Genomic DNA, 18,208 nt, shown 5'->3' with positions numbered 1-18,208 from the left:
ACATATAAAACAAAATCTTCTCTTTCTCCTGTGCGCTGCTTGGGGAATCCAAGCATGGGTTAACTTTGTCCATTAGCCTAGAGACTGAGTTACTTAATTGTTGACCATGCCTCCTCTGACTGAGGTAGTTCAGTTTTTTAACTCAGTTCAGCCTTAAAGAGACGCAAAAATTTTTTCTCCTCTAGGATAATAGACAAATTTAGCTCATTTAACTTGGATTCCTTTTTCCTTCAGTAAGTTTTTGACTACGAATTGTCGGTTTGTTTCCTATTGAACTGTTGGTTCCTCGCAACTCTAGCCTCCGCTGGAACTTGCGGCAGACTATTGATCGTAGGGCGCTTGAACGGACTAATCAGCAGAGGGTCGGTTTGCCGCCCTCCATTTTGATGTGTGGCCGTGGTGAGAGTCAGTTCGCCGCTCTCGTGTCGGCGCAGGCTGCAACTGCCCACCAATATCGCTTCCCGTTCGTTTCACTGTTCTATTTGCCTGCCGCTGGGGAAGGCATCGCGATCTTTCCGCCAGTGGCCATTATTAGAGACGAGTTGCCACTCAGCGCTTGGGTGAGTCTGCCGCGCCAATTCGGCTGCTGGCACTCCTCCTTCCCCCCCGGCGGGGATAAGATGGTGGCCATTTTTAGGGGGCTTGCAATTTGAATTTTGCACCAACGCGGGTGTTAGCGCCAGCCATTTTGGCCGTTAGTGCCTTTGCGCCAAATCGAGAGCAGGAAAGGGTGGAGCCTGCCTGGCGCGCTCAATTGCGATTGAGGATGGAGCGAATCATTGTGCTGCAGAGGTCGGTTCGCCGCCATCATTTAGCACCGTATCGAGTCAGTTCACCACTCTATCAGCGATTTATCCTGGTTTCAGAAGTGAGCTTGAGCCTTTCAAATCTCTCCGCTTTCCTGCATTACTATGGCTGATCTTTCTGTTTCTGGAGGCAGCGATGGAACTCCCAGTTCCCTCCCATTGCAATCTGAGACCCCTGGGCCTAGCACCAGGGCCGGTAGAACCACCACTAGGGCCTCCAAACATAAAGCATGCACTTCGTCTGCAGCCCCGGACAGAGCTGCCAAGCGCAAAGAGAAGGCCAAACCATCAGCCTTGACTGCTGGGCCTTCCCCTAGGTCACCTCCTAGGTTAGTGGCCGAGCGCCATTCCCCTGTTCCCTCGATTCCTCCAGCGGGAATCCAGGGCTGGTCCCCCGATCTCCCCATGCCTCTGGGGAGGGGTGCGGACGAAAGGGATTTGGGGCCCCTATCTATCCCAGATCTATCTGCATTGGGCCTGACCATGGGTCAAGCGTCCCCGCAATCAGGACCTGCGGCCATGTTCACGCCAACAGCTGCTGGCCTCAGAGCCAGTGATGGGCCCGAATTTCACCTGCCCCCAGAACTTCATAACATGATTTCTTCCGCTATTTCCCAGGGAGTGGATGCAGAGCTGCAGCGCAGGGCCCAACGTCCTGCTCCTGCCAGCATTGCCAGGGATCTTTCTATTCCTCAGGCTGATCCTCCTTCACCACCACCTTCAGCTTACAGTGAAGGCTCTATCCTTGGAAGACGTTGCTGTCCTAGAATTGTCAGATGTCGATGGTCCGGTGCAAGAAACTCCGGCCTTTTCTGGCTTATTCCGGCCCGCCTTATTTAAGTCACTTTTATACAAAGCTAAGGCAACTGCCAATATTGGGGGGGGGCACCACTCAGGATAGCATGGCTGTGGGCCTTGACTTCACTGACCGCCTTTTTGTGGAACAAGTGCAGGAGCAGGATGTCATACCCGCTCCAAAGCTACCGTGTTTCCCCGAAAATAAGACGGGCTTATTTTATTTTGACCCACGAAATATGGCCTTGGGCTTATTATCGGGGGTGGGTGGGGTGGGGGTCTTATGTGCGCCAGCCGAGCGAGTGGCTGGCACTGCTCTGATGTGTCCTGTTACCGCCCTGTGTCGGGCTGGGCTTTCTTTGCGAGGGGGACAATCTGGGGAGTGAGAGAGTTAGGAAGCCGGGGCTGGCGTGGGGCCGTTTCTCCAGTGAAGCGTCTGATTCATCCCCAGGGGTGAGCGTTTTGCCTCCTCTCTGCCCCGGCTTGGAAGCTGCAGAGGAAGCCTGCCATGCCCGGCGAGGGGGGGAGAAGAGACGACAAGAGAAGGCAGGTCTCGCTCCACACCTCTCACTTCTCCTCCACCCCACCTGCCACCCCTCTCGCTAAAGAGATGGTGGGGAAGGGAAGCAGCCTGGATTCTGTTAGCATTGGGGCGGGGTGGGAGGAGTTGGGCTGCGACATACGCGTCCTACCCAAGACTTGCAGCTCCGTCGTGTTTCTCGCTGTTTTGTCCAGGGAAGCACCCTGTAAAAAAAAAATCTCGCGAGTTCAACTTCCCTGGACAAAACAGCAAGGAACACGACGGATCTGCAAGTCTCGGGCAGGACGCATGTCTCGCAGCCCAACTCCTCCCACCCCGCCCCAATGCTAACAGAATCTAGGCTGCTTCCTTTCCCCACCATCTTTTTAGCGAGACGGGTGGCAGGTGGGGTGGGGGAGAAGCGAGAGGTGTGGAGCGAGATGTGCTCCTCTTGCTGTCACTTCTCCCTCCCCTCCCCGGGCATAGCAGGCTTCCTCTGCAGCTTCCAAGCCAGGGCAGAGAGATGACGAAGGGTGAAACGTTCACCCCTGGGGATGAATCAGATGCTTCACTGGAGAAACGGACACACGCCAGCCCAGGCTTCCTAAATCTCTTGCTCCCCAGATTGTCCGCCTTGCAAAGAAAGCCCAACCCGATGCAAACGCTGCCTCCAGCCACCTCTTCATCCTGGTGAAACTACGTTTTGAAAGGATGATCTGCGGGGGGGGGATTTCCTGCACATTGGCAGCGGCGTCTCCTCACAGGGCTTCTCCCGATGTCCCAGGGGCGAAGCAACATCCCGTAAAGGAAGGCATGGAAATCCATACAACTGGGGATGTCAGAAGAAGCCTTGTGAGAAGACGCTGCTGCCAACGTGCAGGAAATCTCCTCCCCCTCCCCCTTCAGATAGTCTTGTGGGCTGGCCGGAGAAGTCTTCAATGAAATTCGCTCTGTCTGTGCCTCTGCAGGCAGCAGTGTCAGCAGCATCTCCTCGCAGGTCCCATTCTTCCTTCTCTTTGGCCGATTCTCATATATTTTCAAGCAAAACACTGCCAAGAGAGGGAAGTATCTCTTCTCCCTTCCTTGCCAAACTTTGATTGTAGACGTAACATTTCACAAAGCTCCTTAATCCGCGGCTGTTGGCTCCCTCGCTTTGTGTTTTTTATACACATACCGACATACCCACCCTTCCTGGGAATGCCGTTTCCCACTCCCAAGTTTCCATTTCCAAGGAAGGAAAAGCGCTGGGGCCGCACTGGACTTTCCCCCCTGCCCTGACTCCTGTCAGCCTCAACTTTGCTCCTGAAACCCTGCAGGCCACTTCTCTGCTTGAGCTCAGCCGAAGGGGGGGCTGAGGGCAAGGGCGAGATGAAGCTGATTGCTTCCCCTTTGCCTCCTCTCCCAAAAGCAGTCTCGGGCGGAGCCACTTTTGCAGCAGGAGACTCAAGCCGGCCTTCCGAAGGGTACTGTAGCAGCAGCTATCCACAATTTTTTTACCCTTATTTTGTCCCAATCCACGTGGCTCACTGGGCCATGTGGGTCGGAACGAAATAATGATTAAAAAATTGTGGCTAGCTGCTGCTACAGTACCCTTCAGAAGGCCGGGGCGAGGCACGTGGGGTGCATCACTTGGCCTCCTGCTGCTTTTGTGGCCGTAATCGATGGCAAAGGCAGCCGCACTTGCTGGAGGCCACGGCCTGAGCAGCACCCGCAAATCAGTTGTTTTTTGAATGGAAGCCGGATCAGCTCAACTGATCCGATTAAGGAGCCGAGAAGCGCTGAGGTGACCAGGGAAGGGAAGGGCTTCCTCCTGTACTTGCCATGGCACCCTTTCACTTGGGCTTATTTTCGGGGGAGGGCGTATATTTACACCCACCTCAAAAACCAGGCAAAAACCAGGCCTGGGCTTATTAGCAGGACATGTCGTATTTTCGGGAAAACAATGGTCCCAACCAACAGCTGTCCCGTCCCACCCACCCCCCAGTAATGGGGACAGGAAGCTCTACGCTTCCACCCCTGAATTAGATGAACTCCTTCAGTTCCCTACTGTGGATCCCCCAGTAGCGGCTTTGGCCTCTCCGGCCTTGATCCCTTCTGAGATTTCAGAGGGTCTTAAGGCCGAGGACCGCAAGGCCAAACTGGTCATCCGCAAAATTCACCAGGTGGCTGCCTGGGCGTTGTGTGCTGCCACAGCAGCTTCCTTCATCAATAGAACTTCGTTGGTGTGGCTGCAACAGCTGCAATCTAGACTTCCCCCCGAGGACCTCACACTACACCAGGATGTAAACAAACTGGTGGCAGCACTGGAGTTCTCTTCAGATGTTGCACTCAACGCGGCCAAGTTTGCGTCCCATGCAGTAGCGTCCAATGTGACATCTGCCGGCTCCTCTGGCTTCGCCACTGGCAAGCTGATCTCTGCTCCAAATGGCGTCTTGCTTCTATGCCTTTCAAGGGAGGGCCTCTGTTTGGTGCTGTGTTGGATCCCATTTTAATTGAAAATAGGGACAAACGCAAAGTACTCCCTTCAACCACCAGGCGCGGGGACAGGAGACAACAACCATATAATAGAAGGCAGTCCTTTTGGGCCGGGAACTCCGGGTACAACACTGCCCCATACGTTCCGCCCTATTCCAGGCCGTTCTTCCAGGCACAGGACATGAATCAGGACAACTCCGGTACCAGGGACAGGGGCTGCCAACAGGGCCAACAACAGCAGGCCTGGCGGCCATTTCGTGGGCACGGTAACCGGTCCTTTCGCAGGTACCGGTGACTCACACGAGGGGGGGCCTATTTGCTGGCATCTTACATCATTCACCTCCCAATGGGCAGAAACCACCTCGGACACGTGGGCACTCCAGACCGTGAGGCTGGGCCTCACCCTGGAATTTCTTGCTGTTCCCCCGAGGCGCTTCATCAGATGTCCCGTACCAAGGTTCCAGGTAAAGAGACACCTGATGGACTCCGAAATCGACCATCTGATTTCAATAAACGCTATAGAAATAGTAACGCAAGGGCAGGAAGGGCTAGGGTTCTACTCTATCCTTTTCTTGGTCCGCAAAAGCTCAGGAGGATGGCGGGCCATCCTAGACTTGAAAAGGCTCAACCTCTACCTGAAATATCAGAGGTTCAAAAGGCAGTTGCTCAAAAGCATTCTGGCAGGTATCCGGCAGGGCGACCTACTGACTTCTGTGGACATCAAGGAGGCATACCTCCATGTGCAAATACACCCAACACACCGAAGGTTCCTGTGATTCCAGTTTGCGGGGCACCATTTCCAATACCGTGCCCTGCCATTCGTCCTTTCATCGGCCCCACGGATTTTCATGAAGTTACTAGCAGTGATTGCAGCCTCCCTCAGATCAATCCCGATAAGGGTCAACTGTTATTTAGACGACATCTTGATTCTATCGTCCTCCCCAGACATGGCGAGACAGGATTTGCAGGCCACAATAGAAGTGCTACAATTCCACGGCTTCATCTTGAATCTCCTGAAGAGCCATCTGCACCCAACCACGTCCCTCCTCCATCTCGGGACCATCATCGACTCCCAACAGTGTGTCGTGTCGCTCTCCCAGGAAAGACACCGGAGCCTGCAGACCCTGGTGAGTCAGGTGCAAACATAGCGATCTCTCCCCCTCGCGGTGCTCTCCCAACTGCTGGGGAAGATGATCTCATGTACAGACATTGTCCCGTGGTCGAAGTTTCACGCACATCCCCTCCAGTGGTTCTTGCTCCCATTCCAGAGTGCTCACACCAGCCACTCACAGACCAAGGTCCGGCTGTCCCCCAAGGTGCTGCGTTCGCTCCGCTGGTAGACTTCTTCCAAGATCCTCAGGGGGTGCCTTTTCAAGGAGCCGGACAGGGTTGTAGTGACAACAAACGCGAGTCTATTCAGATGGGGAGCCTATGCCTTGGGCAATGCGGCGCAGGGTCGCTGAAGCGCCCAGGAGTTGTGGAACAGCATCAACTGGCTGGAGCTCCGAGTGATCCACCTTGCCCTCCCGACTTTCGGGACCTGGTGACGGCCAACCACGTGTTGGTTCTCAGGGACAATGTAGCCTCCAAGGCACACGTCAACCGCCAGGGAGGCACCAGGTCCCCGGCCTTGATGTTGGAAGCAGAATGTCTTCATCATTGGGCGGAGACTCACCTGTTATCGCTATGGGCGGAACACATTTCCGGCACAGCCAATGTACAAGCGAATTGGCTGAGCAGAACCACGGTAGACCAAACAGAATGACAGCTCCATCCGACTCTGTTCCAGGAACTAGCGCACCGGTTCGGCCGACCCCAGGTGGACCTCTTTGGTCAACCGCACAACGCACACCTGTCACGCTTCTTCACCAGGTATTACATTCCGGGAGCGGAAGGCACCGACGCTCTTCGCAGCCCCTGGCCGGAAGGTCTCCTATACACCTTCCCGCCTCTCCCACTCGTACTGCTAGTCATCTAGAAGATTCTGTTGGAGAAGGCGGAAGTCCTCCTGATCACGCCAATGTGGCCCAGACAACCGTGGTATGCCGACCTGGTCCATCTCTCAATCTCTCGAGAATACCAGACAACCGGATAGAGCTCATGCAGGGGGTTCTCACCCATCCGAACCCTCAGCTGCTATAATTAGCCATGTGGCACGTGAGTGGGCGATCCTGATGTGTCAACTTTTCTCGGACAAAGTCATCGCCATGATACAAGCTGCTCGCCGTCCGTCCATGACGCGAATTTATGAGGCTACCTGGCAGGCCTTTTGCCGGTGGTGTCGGACAGCATCCATGGACCCACTCAGGGTCTCCATCCCACAGACTCTAGACTTTTTACAATCCGGTTTGGACAGAGGGCTAACACCCAGCACCTTACGTAGACAGATCGCGGCATTATCGACTGTGGTGGGAGACGCCCATGGCCACTCCCTCGCTCACCACCCGAGGGTCCGTTCCTTCTTAAAGGGCGCATCTAACCTCAAGCCACCGGTAGTCCACCAGTACCCTACATGGGATTTGCCCCTTGTGCTTAGAGCTCTCACAACTGAGCCCTTCGAGCCCATTCGTACCATTAGTCTTAGATTGTTGACCCTCAAAACCATCTTTTTAGTGGCGACTACATCCGCTAGAAGGGTCTCAGAACTGGCAGCACTCTCAGTGCGGGAGGATCTCTGTATATTCCATCAAGACAGAGTTCTCTTGCAATTGGACCCGGCATTCCTGCTGAAAGTTAACTCCCTGTTCCACAGGGCGCAGGAACTCATTCTTCCAGACTTTTGCCCCAATCCGTCACACCCTCAGGAACGGAAGTGGCATCACCTCGATGTTCGCAGGGCTCTCCATCGCTATGTGAAGCGCACAGCGGCATTCAGGAGATCAGAGGCACTCTTTGTATCTTTCCAACCAACCAGCATCCATGGACAAAAGGTGTCTTCAAACACCATTAGCCGCTGGTTGAAAACGTGCATTGCCTTCACTTACGGATATCAAGCTTGATCGACACCCAGGCGCATCACTCCCCATTCCACCAGGAGTGGGGTCACCACGGCAGCATGGGCAACGCAAGCCTCGGTGGAGGACATTTGTGGGGTGGCGACCTGGTATCAACGTCGCCCTTCATCCGTCATTACAAAGTGGACATGTATGCCTCGGCGCAGGCTTCCATTGGGCGACGTGTCTTACAAGGGTTGTAGCACCATCCATGGCCTCTGACCAGCCTGCATCCTGCCCTTGAGGCTCATTGCTTTGGCATGTCCCATTCTTGGATTCCCCAAGCAGCGCACAGGAGAACGACCATTGACTTACCTGAACGGTCCCTCTACGTGCGTTGCGAGGGGAATCCAAACCCTCCCTTGGCTTCGGCTGGTCCGGGCGCTGGCACTGTTTCAATCTCTCACGCACGCATCGTGACGACTTACCTTCTTACTTCTCAGTCTGCTAATTCCTTGCTTCTCTTGGTTCGGCTGAGCCTTCGTACAAATCTGAACTACCTCAGTCAGAGGAAGCGTGGTCCGGGCGCTGGCACTGTTTCAATCTCTCACGCACGCATCGTGACGACTTACCTTCTTACTTCTCAGTCTGCTAATTCCTTGCTTCTCTTGGTTCGGCTGAGCCTTCGTACAAATCTGAACTACCTCAGTCAGAGGAAGCGTGGTCAACAATTAAGTAACTCAGTCTCTAGGCTAATGGACAAAGTTAACCCATCCTTGGATTCCCCTCGCAGCGCACATAGAAGGACCATTCAGGTAAGTCAACGGTCGTTTTGTGGCCTTCCTTGATTTTAAGCAGGCCTTTGATTCAATATCCAGGATCACCCTCTAGGAGAAATTAAAATGCACCACTATCAATAAACGCCTCCTCTTCCTCATACAAAAATTGTATGCCAATTCCACCTTGCAAGTGAGGTGTAATCCCCAAAGGAGTTTAACCGGCCCAGTAAGGGTGCAAAAAGGGGTACGGCAGGGTTATATCCTGTCCCACTCCCTCTTTAACTTCTATGTTAATCCTCTGATTGATCTCTTACAGAACTATGATTTCCGTCCTCCTAACCTAGCACAACGCAAAGTTCCAATTCTCTTATATGCTGATGATGCCGCTATCATTTCACAAACCCCTGTAGGACTGAAGAGAGCAATTAGGGCAACACTTGGCTATTGCAGGCAAAACAAGCTGGTCCTTAACTTCGATAAATCAAAAATTTTAGTTTTTAATAAATATCTAGCCAATACCCCTGGGAAATAGAAGGACATAGTTTGGAACAGGTAATTCTATATGGGGCACAAACAGGAATCCTTGCAAAGGAAGACTTGCTAGAAACCATACAAACCAAATTCCTGCGAGCCATCTTAGCTGCACCCAAAGAAACTCCAAATGCCCAGTTAAGAATTGAGACAGGCATGCCTCAAATTCAGGTAAGAGCCTGGAAGATGATGATCATTCATTGGCTTAAAATGCATTTCTTTCCAGAGGGACTGTCCCCACTAGTGTTGACTGACAACTTCCCCTCCCCCTGAAAATAGGCAATTGATCACAAGCTGGGCTCTTATGGGCTGTCACCGGTATTCTTAATGTCTCTAGGCTTTGATTAAGCAAAGCAAGTAGTAATCAATGAAATGAAGGACATGGAGTTCCAAGAAGAACTAAATAGGTTGCCTCTCTACAGTAGGGACAGAATCAAACAGGGTATGTGGGAATTGACAAGATATCTAAATGGCCTGATCTTCTCAAAACAAAGAATAGCTTTCTTCAGAGCCAGATTTAACATTCTTCCTTCAGCACTCCTCCAGGGCAGGTATAAGAGAACACCTATAGCAGAACGGGTTTGTATATGTGGTAAAGGAGAAGTGGAAGATATCTCACGTGTTCTATTACACTGTGAGCTATACAGAGTTTGTAGGTCTGCACATATTCTCCCCTTATTAAAGAGATTGCCAGGAAGGGCAGACAATTTTTATCTAGGCTTTCTCCTCCAGAACACAAACCCAGCTACCACGTATACAGTGGCAAAGTTCTGTGTTGCTGCAATGTCCACAAGAAAAAAAATTGGTTACAGAAGCATAGTTGTCATCTTGTACCAATTATGTGGACATATCTCTAACAATTTCCGGACCATTGTACTGTATTTACCCCCATACTCACCCAGGTAAAACAGGGGGTGACTCCAACAATTTGAGAACATGTATGTTATTATCCACTTTTAACGTCAATACTTTTTAATTATATTTTAATGTCAGTACTTTTTAATATATTGTAAAAAGTAATGTATATTGCTGGTCTTTGACCATAATAAAGATTTATACTTATGCATATGCCAAGCGGCCTAGTTAAATACGCGTATTACTTTTTGTAACGCACAGCTTTTTAAAAATTTCTTTGTTGGAATGCCATAATGCAAATGCTTTTTATTTGCATTGGCAATGCCTATTCATTAAATATAACTATTAAGATAGCTATAACTTAGCTATAGATGACCCTTTTATTGATATGCTGCCCAGTAAAATTTCCACAGAACAGAGCAAGCTGATTTAAGGTCCTGCCAGAAACATCGTAGTTACTATATGGAATTTTTCCAACTTTAAAAACAGATATGTGTTGGTTTTCAATCAATCAACCACTTCGGGCATGCGTGCCATAGATTCACCATCACGGGTGTAAAGTATATGCTTAGATCACATACAAAAAGACGTAAGCAGAGATGTCCACAGATACCAGCACTTTGCAGTAAAGGCCCCACCATTGCCTGCAATGTCATGGAGCGTGTAGAGCAGGCTTAGAACTTTTGTCACATTGGCATAATGTGGCTTTCCTAATTTGCCTTCCCCCAAAGTGTTTACATTATCTGTATTAATTTGTGCACTGATGTCATTATATCAATGCTGTAAAATGATGGCGAATAATGTAATTTGTATGATGATGTTGCTGTGGGTGATATATTCTCCAGTTGAAAGGACAATCAGGAATAGCATGCACTCTTCTCCCCCCCCCCCCCCCAGTTTCACAATTAAATCAACATTTTACTATTCTTAATGAAGTTGAGTAGCGTAGCTCAGGAAAGCTCTCTGGCTATAGCAACAGCCCTTAGAATTATATACTGCTTCACAGTGCTTTACAGCCCTCTCTAAGCAGTTTGCAGAGTCAGTCTATGGCCCCCAACAATCTGGCTCCTCATTTTACCCACCTCGGAAGGATGGAAGGCTGAGTCAACCTTGAGCCAGTCAGGATCGAACTGCAGAATTACCTGGCAGCCAGCAGTAGTAGCAGCCTGCAACACTGCGTTCTAACCACTACACCATTACGGCCTTAAACCCTATACCCGTGATGGAAAACCTATGGCATGCTCTCTGTGGTCACGAGAGCCATCACCCCAGCTCACCTCCGCCGCGCATGCACACCACCACCTGCTGACAAGCTGGTTTTTGGGACTGCTAAGCATGCGTGAGGGGAGGGGCAAATGTGGGAGGTGTGCACACATGCGCGGGGGTAGGGCCCATGGATGGGGGCACGTTCATGCAGGGGCACACACATGCATAGGGGAGCATGTGAGAGGGTTGTGTGCGCATGCATGAGGTCGCACACGCATTGCATTATAGGTGTGTGTGCGCGCGCTTGCTTTCGGTACTCAGCGCCTAAAACGTTAGCCCTCACTGCCCTACACCCTGGAGAGCTGCTGAAAATGCTGTCGTTTTCTAACATCACGTCGTATGAAAGGATGTTGTAGTAGTTGGATAATCTACTTGGAACTATTTTTGCAAAAAGCAACACAGTGAGTTCTAAATTTTATTCACACAGATTAAGGAAGCAGAGGCTAGAGCTGCCACCGAAGAGGAAAAACGAAGACAGCAGGTAGGCGCCCCAACTCTCATTTCCACCCCATAGAATAAACTTTTAATGTGTTCTTGCCGTGAACTAGACATTTCAGATTAAAGTAACCTCGTGTAATTCTAAACAAGCCATCTTCATTCTGCGGATTTATTGTGTTTGAGACACCAGTGGCACACCCTTACTCAATTGATCCCGCTTAGCTCCTTCTGTCAGTCTAGGTCCATGATGTGCCTATGGCACGCTTCCTGGAAATGGCATGCAGAGCCATCTCTCTGGGTACATGAGCCATTGCCTGTTGCTCTTCCGGGTTCTGGCGTGCTGGCCAGCTGGTCCTCATGCGCGTGGGAGTGCCAGAAACCAGAAGAACAGCCGCCCGGTGCGCATGCACATGTCGGTAAGATGATCTTGTGATTATCAGCAGGTGCATGCGCACAAGCCAGCTGGTCATCGTGCGTGGATACATGCCAGAAACCGGAAAACCAGGTGGCTGCCGTGCATGCCTGCGCAGGAAACCAGAGGTTCATCTTCCCGGCGCGCACATATGCACTGGCCAGGTGGTCTTTGCATGTGCATGCATGCCAGAAACCAGAAGACCAGGTGGCAGGTGCGCTAGAAAGCGGAAGATCATCTTCCCGACATGTGCATACTCCTCTCCTGGTGGCTGCTCTTCCGGTTTCCGGCATGCATGTGGTGGGTTATGACTGGTACGCCCTAGTATGGCACCGGATACTGTTCCAGTACGGTGCTCCGGAGAGCCCGCCCGCCGTCCTTACCTGATTTGAGCTCTTCAGGGCTTCTACGCATGGAGTGTACGGCGCCTGCATGACACTCCGCTAAGCAGCTGGAGCATTGCGACAGTGTCGCGGAGTGTCACGGGTGGTAAGTACACATGCACGTGTGGTCTGCGTGCGTTCATGTGGACACCGGGCCCTGTTGCACCGTACCGGTTGCACCGGGATCCGGAGCCCACCACTGTTGTACATGTGAATGCTCCCATTTTGGGAGGTTCGCCAACACTGGTCTCGTAACCCTAGGCTTGGCTTGGCAATGTATATAAGCTATGATTACTGTTACTTTAAATGCTTAAGAGATGTAATTGGTTTGTTACCTCAAGCAGCCATAAGAGGGAGCCAGAATGGCTGTTAGCTCTCTGTTTTTGTTAGACGCTGGTCAGTGTATTGTGAGGTATTGTGGTTTGCTACTGTTAGCTATATTTTGTGCGCTAGGCTAACTATTTTGATAACTGAATTGCTGAACCGTGTATGACTTGGACTGTTAACTGGACTCTGAATACTTCTATATTTCTACATAGTAAACTACTATATTTTATACTATTCAGTGTCTCTGTATGCTGGTTTGTGCATGTTCTACCATATCACTCTCATTACGCTTCTCTGCATACTCGCTCTCCTAACGGGGAGCTTAATTACTTAACAATTATGAATAAGTTTCTCTATTTGATTGGGATCTCTACTTTATTGCCCTTCTGATAATGAAGACTCTGACGCCAAGGGTCAGAGGCGTCCTTATCAGAAGGGATCCTGCGGAGAGATAATGTTAAACAGAGCACTAGTCAGGCTTCCTAATTTACTTAGCTGTTCTCGCTGGCAAGGAAGAGGAACGATTGCATGTTAGTTATAAAGGCCCACTGCACAATTACGATAAACTGTAATTTGAAAGAATGTTGGCTTCCATGGGCGGTCTGACCAATGTGTTCAAATATGGCTTGATAATCACCTCTCAAAGCTCCCGCATAACGAAATGTTGTGACTTTTGGAAGTTTTCATTCTTCTAAATGTTCCTTCCCTTTTTCGTGAGGAAGAGGATCTTCATTTGTTGATAAGAGTGTTATTTATAATGGTGCCAAAAGTTACTTGTATTGCACATGTGATCATGGAAAAAGAGGAGTAGCCATGTGTTGGGTTGGCTAAGTATTTTTGCATAATTATATTTTTAAAATTGTAGCGCCTGTTTCGTCTAGTAATATCCTTTCCTCTAACATCTTCATTCTTCGCTGATTAAAATCTTCATGAACAAGCTTTGATAGAAATAATGCAGAGAAGAGCAGCAAAGATGATTAGGGTTAAAACATATAAAGAATGGTTGCAGGAACTGGGTATGTCTAGTTTGATTAAAAGAAGGACTAGGGAAGACATGATAGCAGTGTTCCAATATCTCAGGGGCTGCCCCAAAGAAGTGGGAGTGAAGCTATTCTCCAAGGCACCTGAGGGTAGGACAAGAAGCAATGGGAGGAAACTAACCAAGGAGAGAAGCAACTTAGAACTAAGGAGAAATTTCCTGACAGAACAATTAATCAGTGGAACAACTTGCCTCCAGAAGTTGTGAATGCTCCAACACTGGAAGTTTTTAAGATGTTGAATAACTATTTGTCTGAAGTGGTGTAGGGTTTCCTACCTAGGCAGGGGGTTAGACTAGAAGACCTCCAAGGTCCTTTCCATGTCTGTTATTCTGTTCTATTCGATTCTAATACAATTATCAGAAATTATTTTTCCTTATGATGGAATTTATTTAATGCAATCTGTATCAATCATAACACTTTGATATATAGTAAATTCATCGTTTCTCTTTCTTCCGTCCCCTGCAAGCTGCTCATTGCAGCAATATTAAACATTTAATGTACATCTCATGAAAATATATCATGTACTTTATATACAGATGGTTCTTTAAGTATGGGCTAGTGCTAAAGTCATCATGTCCTTCTTAATAAGGAGCTACTGCGTTAAGCGCCATGGCGATGCAGTGATTAGAATGCAGTATTACAGGCTAATTCTGCCAATTGCCAGCAGTTCAGTTTTCACCAACTTAATGTTGACTCTGCCTTCCCCCCTCCCAAGGTCAGTAAAATGAGGACCCAGATTGTTGGGGGCAATATGTTGACTCTGTAAACATAGCCCACTTACAAGGGGCTATAAAACATTGTGAAGCGGTATGTAAGTGTAAGTGTTATTTAGAGTTGAAGCTTCTTCCCGAAGAAATGTTGAATGAGTTTGTTGCATGTATCTTCTCACATTAATGTCCATGAGCACACAAATGCATTTTTTGAAAATGAAAGCTGCAATCGCTAGAAGTTCCAGAAATCTGTTGCTTATTCCAAGACCTTGAAGAATATAAATACTCTAGCACTCGAAGTGAGCTTCCAGTTGCAGTATATGAGTAGGGTAAAAGTGTTCCAGTTCTACCATACGCTTTACTAGAAGAATTTTTCCCAGTCTGATGCTCTCAAGGTGGATTGGACTATCCCAGGGATCGGCAACCTTAAACACCTAAAAGAGCCATTTGGACCCATTTCCCACAGAAAAGAAAACACCAGGAGCCCCCAAACCCTGACTATTTCCTGAGTGGCTACAAAACTAGCATATGTAGTTGAATTAAACATTCTGTTTTCTTCTGAGATTTTTCTTTTCTTGAATGTATCCATGGTTGGCCTAACGGGGTTCAAAAAGCTCAATCAATCACATGTTGCACATTGGCAGTTGTGACCCATATTTGGAGTGACAGGGAGCTGCAGCAGAGGGAGGAAAGAGCCACTCCAGACCCATGGTTTGCTGACCCCTGGACTATCTCATTTCTTTCCTTAATCATCATCATCATCATCAAGTCAGACCTTGGCACTGTTCCATTTACACAGAGCCATTGTATCATACAGTATATTATTTTGAGAAATAAGTGGGGGGAAATTGGTAAATTCTATTGTTAATTTTTTTTATCATTTCAGTGTCATCTTTTTCTCTCTCTCTCTCCTGCAGGCAGAACTGGAGGCTTTTGAAAATAGGTTGAAAGGTCGTCGGAAGAATAAGAGGAAAAAGGATGAGATCGAAGTTGAACAACCTTTATGGCAAAAGTACAAGAATGTGATTTTGCTGCCAGTCTGTGGAATTATTGTCTTAATGGTTGCCTGGTTCCTAGCATACAATAATTGAATTCTTAGTTACTTCCGCATGCTTCCATGTAAAGACTTGGTAAAATGTTCTGTGTTCTATATGGAGAATTAATGGCCATTGTTGTTTTTCCGTAATTTCACTGTTTATTGATAGAAAACCTATTTCGGTTTTTACCTCAAAATCACTTCAAAATATTGTGATGATCGCTCCATACTAAGTCCTAGGCAAATATGCCAAGTTCTTTAAAACGTCTGCATAAGATTAATCACGTATTATTGCTTCTCTGACATTATTTTGTTTCAGGTTAGCTGTGCTTAGTTATTTTGAAGGGTGTTCATAAAGGGTGATCTTTTGGTGATTTAGACATTATATGTTAAAGTTGGTTTAGTACACTTGCACAGTCCTGCCAGTAGGTTTAGCAGCTAGCTAAATGAAACTTCAGAATTTTATTTTATATTTAGTTAAATTAATGTAGGTCCCCAAAGGAAATCCTGAAACTGTATAGCAATTCTAATTTTACTTTGTCAAAGGTTGTTTATTTTTTAAAAATCTACTTTAAGCATTCTGTGCTCTAAGATCCATTTTTGCTAATTATATAATCAAATAGCGTCTCTTTCTGTATTAGACAATTTCTACTGTGATTTCCACAATAGTCTATGTCAGCGATGGCGAACCTTTTTTGGCTCATGTGCCATGAGTGGGGGAAGCGCAGGGGGGTCATGCGCAGGCGTGCCGCACCCATAATGCAATGTGTGACACACCCAGCATGCATGAGCACATGACAGGCGCTCCCCATTTTTTGCATGCTTTTTTCACCTTCCCCAGGCTCCAGAGGCTTTTATAGGAGCCTGGGGTGGACGAAAAATGGCTTTAAAAAAGGTTGAACTCAGCTGGCCAGCGAACGCATGTGCGCTGGCCAGCTGACACGGCAACGCCTTGCGTGCTCTGACCTGTGGCACGCATGCTATAGGTTCGCCATCCTGGGTCTATGTAAATGGCTTCTTCTTTAGATTTAGCTGTCTTCAGCCGAAAGACTTCCAAACTATAGTATTTAAGGCTAATATCGATACCCCTCTAAAAAACTGTTTATGAAAATGTACTTTAAATAAATTATTATCTCTGTCTATTTTGTGTATAAAGTGGCTCATTTTATCAATATATGCACGCTCACTCATAGAAAAGACTTACCTGATTCAGATGTGTTAATATGTTAAAAAGACTTAACATATTATAAAGTTAAAGGTTCCCCACGCATAGATGTGCTAGGCATTCCCGACTCTAGGGGGCAGTGCTCATGTCAGTTTCAAAGCCGAAGAGCCAGCACTGTCCGAAGATGTCTCCATGGTCATGTGGCCGACATGACTCAACGCTGAAGGCGCATGGAACGCTTTTACCTTTCCACCAAAGGTAGTTCCTATTTTTCTATTTGCATTTTTTACGTGCTTTTGAATTGCTAGGTTGGCAGAAGCTGGGACAAGTAACGGGAGCTCACGCCCATTACATGGCGCTAGGGATTCGAACCACCAAACTGCCAACCTTTCTGATTGTCAAGCTCAGCATCTTAGCATATCTTAAAATTATATTAAAATGTAATTTAATTAAAGTTTTAAAAGTATATTGAAAGTCATATTAGCATATCTTAAAATTGTGCCTTCTAAGTGAACAATTAAAACATTGTTTAAATGTTCAACCAGCCAGGTACATATTTTTACAGTATATTAACATTTAACACATTACTAGCCCTCCCTCAAACCTTGTAGATATTTAGTTGCTCATCAAAATTCTACTAAACGTTTTAAACAGAACATTAAAACTACACAATATAATAAAAAGTAAAAGAATTATTACAGAAGAAAAGAAAACATGCAGAAAGAACTATACAAATATATAAAAGAAATAGAAAGAAGCTTCCAATATCCCATTTCATTATTATTATTTATTAGACTTCTATGCTACCCACCTCACTTGGAGGTGATATTTTCAAATATTAATGAAATGGATTAGATGAGATCACCATTATAAAAGTATCACACATAAAAGTATCCAGGTCCAGAAAATGGGTATATAGGTGTGTGTATGCATATAACTTCCATATGATAAAAAGTGGGTTTGCAAATACTGGAATTTATTTGAGGAAGTGAAGGCATGGTTCTACGAAGACAAAATTCATGGTACAAAACCTGACAACTTACTGTTTTCATATATAGCTCCATCTTTTTATACACTGGGCTTGCAATATTTTATTCCGAGGGGGGATTTTTTCCCCCCTTCTGTTGATTTTCTGGCCATAATGGATTATATTTATCCTATATACTGGTTGATAACCCGGCGCTGCCCTCGTATTTATAGATGTTTAAGCATTTGACAAAGGAGCCTTTCTTCCCCCTACTCCCATGCCCATCATCCCTGCCCTCTCCCTTCCCCCTCCCATGCGCTCCTCTCTCCTGCCCTGTCACATTGCCCCAAATCCATCAGGCACTTCCCATTTGTGGGTTCCGGATCCCGTCATGACCGGTATGCTGTGACGGGCCAGGCGTGCACACAGGCTGCTTGCGTATGCGCACCCACCGCCCGCGATGCTCCAGCTACTCGGCGGAGCGTCACACAGGCACCGTGTGCTCTGTGCGCGTGCGCAAATGGCCTGGTTGGGTCAAATACAGGTAAGGAGGATGGGCAAGCCCTCCGAAGCACCATACTGGAACGGTACCTGGTGCTCCCAGCAGGCACCAGTACGCCCATACTGGGGCGTACCGGCCATAACCCACCACTGGCGCTTCCCTATTGGATGGCGAAAGTCACGGCTGGCTTTCCAGAGGAAGCTGTGAAGGAACTGATAAACAATTGCTGCTCTAGGATACTGCACTTGCTCTCCTTAACAGGTTGCGT

At 47.9% G+C, this 18,208-nt stretch overlaps 1 protein-coding gene across 1 annotated transcript in view; it reads left to right on the top strand.

Moving 5' to 3' along the window:
• Window positions 1–16,448, top strand: part of NFXL1 (nuclear transcription factor, X-box binding like 1) — a 66,036-nt gene extending 49,588 nt beyond the window's left edge. Inside the window, exons 21-22 of the mRNA XM_081959712.1 lie at window positions 11,388–11,441; window positions 15,188–16,448. Coding sequence (XP_081815838.1) covers window positions 11,388–11,441; window positions 15,188–15,361 — 228 coding nt within the window. The 3' untranslated portion in view covers window positions 15,362–16,448. The remainder of the gene's footprint in view (window positions 1–11,387; window positions 11,442–15,187) is intronic.
• The last annotated feature ends 1,760 nt before the right edge of the window (window positions 16,449–18,208 follow it).

This window comes from Natrix helvetica (assembly GCF_964273705.1).
Source record: "Natrix helvetica genome assembly, chromosome: 7".
Classification (NCBI taxonomy): domain Eukaryota; kingdom Metazoa; phylum Chordata; class Lepidosauria; order Squamata; family Natricidae; genus Natrix; species Natrix helvetica.
Note: the sequence above shows the minus strand (reverse complement) of the source record. Positions and strands in the feature narration are given on the sequence as shown.